The sequence below is a fragment of the Diabrotica undecimpunctata genome, chromosome 5 (assembly GCF_040954645.1).
Source record: "Diabrotica undecimpunctata isolate CICGRU chromosome 5, icDiaUnde3, whole genome shotgun sequence".
Taxonomy (NCBI): domain Eukaryota; kingdom Metazoa; phylum Arthropoda; class Insecta; order Coleoptera; family Chrysomelidae; genus Diabrotica; species Diabrotica undecimpunctata.
In genome coordinates, this window is record NC_092807.1 from 32879009 (window position 1) to 32888466 (window position 9458).

Consider the following 9458-nt stretch of genomic DNA (forward strand, 5'->3'; position numbering starts at 1 on the left):
TTTGAATCTTGATTGATTTTTGGATTGAATTTTATATTCACTTTTTTATCATTAAAAAAATTAATTGCGAAATGAACTAACTCTAAAATGACAAGAACGTGTATTTTTTTCCAAAAAGATTTTATCTCAGAAGATAAAAGTTTATAATATTAAAACACTACAGATGTCGCTATTTGCGTCTATACGAGGCCATGTTAAAGTTGCTTCCTAAGACAGAAAAGATTTATTTTCACGTTCATAGCGACTGTGAATAACTGTCTCTGATGAGCCCTATTAGGGCGAAATACGTATAATCGGATACATAGACGCACTGTACGTGAAATCAAATCTTGACTGTCTCTTCCCTTTTACCACAGATTCTTTTATAATCTTGTAATATTGCCAATAAAATCCTAAGCTTTTTGAATAAAATTGATGGCGTAACTATGTAAACTTTGTCCAAAAAATTTTACAATTTTCAATTTTTAAATTACAGTTTTATTAGAGATTTGACATGATATACATGACATATAGACAAAGATAGCTAGATCACTCCTAGTATTCAGAAAGCTTTGCATACCTTACCTGTCATCCACTTCGGATGTTAACGCTTACACCACGTACTGAAGAACGGATAAATAATGGTAGAAAAAGAAAGGTCAAAGTGTCTAACTGGAAAGATAAGTGTCGAAAATAGGCAACAGAGGCAGGAAATCCACAAATATCAAAAAGACAACGTCATATTCCAGGAAAACTTCCACCGGAAGAGTAAAGAAGGATGATTTTGCAGAAACATTTAGCGCCATCACCCGCAACGTTGTACCTGCACGTGTTTATTTAAAAATTTCATATAACAGTATTACTGAAAACGTCATAAAATATCCACTTATATCTAACATCATTTTAATAGTAATTTAAATTAGTTTAAATTAATTAGTTTAAACTTAAAAACCGTAAAACCTAAAAAGTGTAAAACTAATTAAAATAACTGGTTGTTTTCGGTTATCACTTGCAACGTTGTTCGGCGAAGTTATTCAATTTTTATTTTAAAATAACATATTCTGACTACTGAAGGCTTTAGGTTTGGATAAGTTATGTTAGACTAGGTTTAGTTTATATACAATTATTAGAGCGAGCGCTGCAATGCAGGCCCATTGTCCCAGTGCGACAGTGAAAACTGACGCTAAGCAGTTTCTGCATCCCTTTTTAATGGGTGGGGTTTATTGCCTTGATAGTTCCCTTCTAGTCCAAACATAAGTAAATAGAAGATCACGTGGTCGATAAACCCTACACATTAAAATGAGAAACAGGGACTGCTTTGCGTCAGTTTTCCCTGTTGAACTGGGGGGACGGGCCTGTATTGCAGCGCTCAGTCTATTTGTATTTTATGTCTATGGTGTAGTTAAAAAAGGTTTGTTTAAATAAGATCTAGGTTTAGATTAACTTAGGTTAGAAAAAAGAAATCCATCCCATCTTTTCATTCATTTTTCATTTTTGCCAGAAATGTTGAGCCCTGAGACATTCACAATGAAAATTGGACAAAATAACACAAAATACCTGATTTGAAAAATACCTTTAAAATCAATGTTTGTTTAAAATATACCCTTTCTGGTCAATATGAAGAGGCCGATAGCATACCTACAATAAGTTTTGTAAAGTTTTGTGTCCCAATATAGACAGTTCGCTGCCGCGTGGCTGCTAAATGCGCCTTCCTTTCTAATACACCAAAATTCAGATAAAGTAACCTAGCTGTAAAAAATCTGTAAGTTGTGAGAAACCGTGGTGAAGACTGAATGGCCATAAATCAAGTGGTCGAGAACGAAATCTCTCAGGGCATGAGCTGATGCCCTGGTATATTCTCTGTGGGATAAGAGAACAAGAATCTTGCCATAAACAAAGAAGATAAAAAGAAAGTATGGAAAGAATACTTGGAGAAACTTTTCCACCACCTTAGAACAATACAAGAACCCACCATTGAAAAAAATTCAATCCACTAGACGAAATAACGGCAGCCGTCAGACAAATACAGGATGGAAAGGCACCGGGACTTGATGAAATTGCTGCAGAACTTCTGAAGCTATTAGATACAGAACAAATAAAAATAATATCTAAAATATAAATAATAATGAAATGTACAACGCAGGAAAAATAACAGTAGAGTGGCTTAAATCGGAGTTTGTACCATCGTTGAATTGACATTGAAGGCGGAAACTCTATCAAAACTTCAGGATTTTGAGCTATGGTTATACTGAATTCCTGAAGATACCATGGACAGACAAAGTCACTAATGAAGAAGTACTTGGGACATATAATAAGAAATCAAAGTAGATATAAACTACTCCAATGAATTTTGCAGCGTAAAATTGAAGGAAAAAGGGCCCCAGGACGAAGAACATCCTGGTTTGCTAACCTGAGAGCATGGTATAGAAAGACCTCAACACAGCTATTCCGTATAGCAACCAATAAAGTCATCATAGCCAGAATGATGACTTTGTTGGTGGAAGAGAACACTTTCCCGCCAGGCTAACATTCGTTCCAACTCGAGGATTAGGTATCAGAAATAAACATAAGAACAAAAAAATTAGAAAGGTGAAAGTAACAGAGAGTGAGAGGAAGCTTTTGTGTGTGACCTCTTAGTTTATTGAGGCACAGCGAGCAGTCTGGGAATTGGCGATGGTAGATGCAAGTATTGATGTTACACAGACATGTGAACCCGTAGCGGCGAGGGGAGAGCCCTTAAAGGCGAACTTGATCAATCTGCCGATTACCGAACCAGACAGATCCGGTTCTGAGAGTTCTTGTCTTAGTAGACCGACCGACAGTGGATACCAACGAACAGTAGGACACTAGTACCAACAATAACGGATTAAGAATCTCTGAGACACATCGTCTTCAATAATACACGATAGATATGCAACACAAAAGACACACACACAACACACGAACACTCTCACAAAGACAAACGCTTATGGCACATATTAATAATGCAGAATACTTAGAATAATCAGAATTCAAACTGCTGTTTTACGGCTGTTCCCTATAAGATCGCGGCCAATTGGGTCAATTTTCAATTTTTGTGAAATAACAAAATTTGTAAATAATCTTTTTTGAAAACCATTTCCGGAGTGCAAATCGAAACGTCAAATTTTTTAATTAAAAATATAATTATTATGATAATCCATTGTGGCTTAATCCTATATGAACACAATATTTTAATATTTTTAGAGTCTTAAAATAAAGAAAATACATTAATATTTAAAAACAATGTTAAAATGGATGAAATTATTGATATACCCATACCCATTATAAGTAAAATAAGTAAGTGGAAGTAGATTAGACTTTTTAGTCTAGAATTAGAATAAGTTTATGCATTTTTCATAATTCATACAAAACCAAGAAAAGTCAGTTTACAATTTATAATTCATTATAAACTTACATTATCATGCTTTTCTCACAAAAATCTGTGTCTCTTTCTCTTAACTGATAATATTATTTACGGAATATTAATACAAATAATAAATAGTAGTTTAAATATTTATTGTAACAGACATAGTCATTGATTTTATTTATCAGGTATTCTTAGGACTTGATTTTCTTATGAACTTTTCATTGCCTACATGTTTATGCAGCGCCTCTTAGCGGGCTTGACACAGCTAACTTGAGAGCATGAGTACATCAAGAATAAGTATTAATAGAAATTTTATTTAATTTAGCAATACAACATATCCTGAGGTAATAAAAATAAATAATCTACTTTAGTTACTTTTATATTTTTAACTGTGATCTACGTTTCACTATCAAAGTTAGCGTCCTATAAAACTGGTTTCGCGTTTTATTTTATTTCATTACTTGTCTGAAGTTTATACAGTTTTTTTGTTTCAGTAATTGATTTGTTATTAACTTAAAGTAGGTATAGACAAATCGAAAAGCTCGGGTTTGTTCGCAAAAATATTCCCATTAGATTTTTTTGCAGTCACTTTCATGAGACACCTGATAATAAGGTCCAAGTGGTCGCCCAGGCAAAAGTTGTTCAAATTTTTTTTAACAAATTGTAACAATCATTTTTTTGGCATAGACAAATTTTTATTTGAATTTTTTGGACCATTCTAAATAAAATAGATTTCTTGTAGTTTTTCTGTAAACTTGATTGTTTTCGAGTTAAAAATAATTTTAAAATGAGAAAAACACAAAATTACCCTTTTCAAGGCTCAAAAACGCAAAAAAAAACATTAAATATGTTTTGAGATAAATGTAGGATATTTCGAGATAAATCGATTTCCATCTTGTTTAAAATATGGGACCAAATATTTCGATTTGCATTTCGAGAAATCTATCGCTGCTGTATATGATAATAAACGTGTACGGTCACGGCGATACAGGTGCACGTTGCTTAGAAACCTTTGTTTAAATTTAAAACTATGTTTTAACCAAGATAGAAACGACCTATTCGTGTCAAAATATTGTTACTTGTACTTAAAGTTTTAAAGATTATAAAGCTTTTTATAGAACTGCAATTCCTTTAGTAGTTTTCTAGAAAAAAAAATCCCAAAAATCACTAATTACGGCATTTTTTCAATAAAAAATTGCAAATAACTCGAAAAAGAAGCATTTTTTAAAAAATTACTAAGATGGGAATAGTATATTACTTTATGAGGCGGAGAAGCATGACTTTTCTTGACGCGCCCGATATTACGCGCCGAACGAAGTGAGGCGCGTAATAGAGGGCAAGTCAAGAAAAGTCGCTTCTTTGTCGAATAAAGTATACTATTTTTTCTTCAAACGTAGCAATTTTCAACTATAAATAGTACAATTCATAAGCTATTTTTACTCGAAATTAACTGTGACAACTATCAAAGTCGTCTAGATGTTAGAAATTAAAATAATTAAGTCGTTGGTGGGATTTGCGTCTCCCTGGTTACAGTTGTTTGACAGTTGTTTGCAATTATTAAAGACAGCTTATTGTTGTTGCAACCGCAAGCGCAAATTTAGTGCGAAAATGGAAAACCTAAACGAAATTGAGTCCGCGGCTAATGATGTAGTAGCACGTTTGGGGCCCTCCAGGTCCGATAAGAACGATAATGCTCAAAAAATTTTAAACCCTAATGATTCGCCAACATCGGAAATGATTGCTGAAAGTTGTTCTCGACCATCAGTATCATCCACAATTACCAATGCGTATCAAGAGTCGGGAACATTTTTGCACGGTTTCAATTTTGAAAATGCCTCATTAACTAATTGTACTTTTAATATTACTATAAATAAAAATGATGTTTAATTGTTGTTAATGACATTTGTATTGTTGCTTTGTGACATGTTTCATATTGTTGCCATGACAACATTTTTCCCTCCGCCGTAAAGAAATGGAAAAAAAACTGCTGCCGGCGGAGACATCAAACTTTGACAGGATCAAGTTAGATAAGTAATGTCATCATTATTTGACGTTTGAAGAAAAAAGTATTTATTTCGATAAAATACGTCTGAAAAATCTTACTCAAAGCGATTTGAGAAATTGTTTTTTTGTTATAAATTACTTGTTATTAACAACTTTCCGACCGCTTGGAAAAATTAAAAATAAATAGATTTAAACTTGAAAAAATATAGAGAATCGAAATTAAATGGTTTGGTACGGTATAAATGCAAAAAAAATTAGTCCGTATATTTCAGTTCCAAGTGTGTTTTTAGGAGTGAACCGCTCGCCTATATAACAAGTTTTAACAATAAAATCAACATTTGCAAATATTTCTTAGATGAGAAACGTTAACAATAATAAAAGCTGCCATTTGGTAAAAAATTTGACTGAATGAAAAATTATTTGTCTATTCGATGCGCTATGTTGATTAAGCAAAAGTTATTGAACCAACCTGTGAAACCTCACATCATCCCTACTGAAGAATTACTCGTCTTCTGCGATTGGTTTCACCCCAGTCACAAAAAACAATAATTTTTAAATATTTATGTTTCCAAACTTCTTTCTATATTATACCTTAAGTTAAAAATCTTTCGATACATTATTCTAAATTAAATTCATATTCAAAAATATTTAAATACTATTGAATATGGATATTCCATGCTAATTTTTAAAAATAAATAAATTTAATCTAAATGAAAAATATAGGTCGCCTACATTAACAATAAGTTAAATAATCCATATTTCTAATAAATAATTATTATAAAAAAACTAACCTTTCTTTTTAATTTATGCACGATCACTATCTCCGACACCTTTATCATTAACGGAAACGCTAACAATACATCTCTGAAAAAAATTGTTTATATATATATATAATATATAAAACATTTATTTAATTATCTCAATTCTTATCTTTATTTCTGAACATCTGGAATTTATTTACTATTAATTGTTGAGCATACTTAATACTTACTTACTACAATAATGAATTTTTTCTATACATACAGCACTATACGGCAGTCTCAAAAAACAAGAAAATTAACCATCTACTACTAACTTAGTGACTACATGACTAAATTCATATTATGCGCAATAATTTTGTTATTTTTGATGTTATAGCTTTGTGACTCCAGCTGTTAACTTTCAAGTTACAGTGACGTTTATTGTTTAACTTATGAATTAGTTCTTCAGTAGTATCATTAGTATGGTATTGAGTTTATTGGTATTAAGTAACTATTTTAAGTTTGAAATGGATCATTTTGGCACCACGTCAGTGTTTGTGAACGTTTTACGAAAATGGCAGATCCATCCAAATCCAAAACAGTACACTGCGCCGATAAAAATAATGAATAAACTCTATTTGCATGGTATGACGAGGTAGATAGTGAGGTTAGTATTAAACTGCATAAAACGTCACCGATCTAACACAGGACTGATCAAACTGAATCTGAGTCCTCTTGGCATTAATTAGAGGGCTGGATCTTCTCGATTTCTTGAGTATTATTCGTGAAATTTAATCTTCTGTCGAGGTGGACTCCTAGGTATTTGACGGACTCGTCTAATTGGATTACTTTTTCCTTGTGTTGTACATCTGAGTAGTAAAGGTTATAATGCCGAGTGGGCATATTTCCTGTTCTGATTTTAATTTTCTTTTAGATATTCCTAAACTATTAATAATATAATTTGCCATTTCTACAGTTCTATTTCGTTCCCTAACAAAGATGTAAGATAATCCGTGGGCCAATTTTTAATGTATTAAGTTACTGTTATTTTTAATTTCTTTTGCTGTACCTTCTGGTGTTCTTAAGTAAGGCTATTGTCATATCTATGTGTACATAATCTTTTCTTTTCTTCTTATTATTCCTTTTCTTGTTCTCCTTCCCAGCTTTTCCCGTTTCAGGGGTCGCTATTCCTTACTTTTCGTCGCCACTCATTTCTGTCCATTAAATTTACTTCACTTTAACCTTTGTCTCATAAGTACTCTGCCAAACAATCCTTTCAGCTTCTCCTCAGTTTTTCTCTACCTATCGTTTCATCAACTTTTAACATAGCCTTAATAGTTTTTATCTAAACCTCTGACATGACCAAACCATTGCAGATTTATTCTTGAATCTTTTTTGAGACTATAGTCACCTCTGCTCTTTCCACAATTAAGTTATTTCTGATCCTGTCCCTTTTAGTCTTACTCTTCTTTTCCTGAATCTTCTTTACAGGTCAAACTTTACCACCGTACACCATTGCAGGTCTCACCACACTCTTGTATAGCTTTCCTTTCAGCCCCTTCCAGATTTTTCGATCACAAAGTACCCCAACTCGTTCGTTTCTAATTAAACCAATCAGCTTGTATCCCGTGGGCAATTTCTCCATCTAGTATCCCATTTTCCGTTATGTAGGGGCCAAAGTATTTAAATTCTTCTACTCGACCTAGTTTTTCTCCAAGCAATTCTGTCCCTAACCATTCCTCTTTCTCCCAACCACCTATATTCCGTTTTCAACCTGCTAACCTTAAGTACTCCCGCTTCAATAACCCTTCTCCAACACGTCAACTCCTCTTTCATCATTTCTTTGCCCTCTTTTACTAGCATGATATCATCAGCAAAGAACATTAACCAAAGAGCTCGCTCCCTTACTTTCTCTTCCAATGCATTCATAACAAACTTAAACAGGTAAGGACTTAGTGAAGAGGCTTGATGCAAACCAATTGTCCCTGGAAAACTGTCTGTCAATCCTACAGCAGTCATTACTTTGGTGTACACTCCCTCATACATATCTTTGACAAGCCTTACGTACTTGTCTAGAAACTGTGTCGTATGCCTTCTCAAGATCTATAAATATCAGATGTAGCTTTCTTTTTTTTTTCGTTGTATTTTTCTATAAACTTTCTCAAAGCAAACAAGACATCCGTTGTCGTCCTTCCTGGCGTAAATCCAACCTGATTTTCTGTTATCGATGTCTCTCTTTTTAACCTCTACTCTATGGTTCTCTTCCAAATTTACATTTTGTGCGACATAAACTTTATACCTCTATAGTTTTTACAGTCTTCAATGCCTCCTTTATCTTTATACCATTAGACTCTTTCTCCATGCACTGGGCATCCGTTTTTCCTCAAATATTCTACTGATCATTGGCCATAAAATATCAACCCCTGTCTCTCCTAGAGTCTTTCAAACCTCCACAGTCACTCCATCATTAGGTTCTACCGCTGTTTGTTCTTTGCTACCTTTTATACATCCTTATCTTTTTTAGATCTATCATCATGATATATGATGATGGCCAATGTCTGAATACGGTCACGGCACCTTAGGAAAAAAAGATCTATCATTAGGAAAAAAAGATCTATCATACCATTTGAGAGACTTTTTCTTCTTTTTAACCTTCTGTTGCATTTCTTCGTTTTATCACAAGTTTCTTTGTCTCTAGAAGGCCCTTTGCCAGATGTTTTTTCTAGCACTTCCTCTCCCAGTGCCACCATAACTTTACTATTGGCTTTCCGCCAGTCATTTATTGTAACTTTTCCCTTAAGCTCTTTTACCACATTACACTTAAAAATTATTGCTAAATCCTTACTCTTTAACTTCCACCACTTTACTTTCTGGTGTACTACTTACTTTTCTTTCCGTCGCATCTTTATCTTTTTATCCACTATCACCGGTCGATGTTGACTAGATACATACTCACCCTTTATCATTTTACAGTTGGTTTTACAGTAACTTTTTTAGATGACTTTTTCTACACAGTACAAAATCTATCTGATATTAGCTTCCCCCGTTACTATAAGTATTTTTCTTCTTCAAGTTCCGCTCCCATTGGAAATCGGAAATCAGTCTGGCAATTATAATTTTGTTTCAATTGAGCTGCATCCAAATCATTCACGGAGATTAAGTAACCACGAGATTTTACGTCTTCCTACTCTTCTTTCGCCTTTGATTTTGCCCTGCATTATATTCCTTAATAGTTCATATTTTTTGGCTCTTATGATGTGACCTAAGTATTCTAACTCTCTTATTTTTATGGAATTTAAAACTTCGCATTACTTTCCTAGTTGTTCGAGATCTTATGTGTTTGTTTT

The 9458-nt window shown here is 33.3% G+C and overlaps 2 protein-coding genes across 2 annotated transcripts in view; both read right to left on the bottom strand.

The window, feature by feature from the left end:
• LOC140441260 (ATP-binding cassette sub-family C member 4-like) overlaps positions 1–6235 on the bottom strand; it is a 78379-nt gene extending 72144 nt beyond the window's left edge. The window contains exon 1 of the mRNA XM_072531870.1: positions 6163–6235. The gene's annotated coding sequence lies outside the window, so the exon portion shown is untranslated. The remainder of the gene's footprint in view (positions 1–6162) is intronic.
• On the bottom strand, positions 6176–8157 carry LOC140442142 (uncharacterized). Its single transcript, XM_072533218.1, has 2 exons — positions 7846–8157; positions 6176–6235 (listed from the first exon to the last, which is right to left on the bottom strand). Exons 1-2 carry the CDS (start codon positions 8155–8157, stop codon positions 6176–6178), a joined length of 372 nt encoding a protein of 123 aa, XP_072389319.1.
• Positions 8158–9458: the final 1301 nt, after the last annotated feature.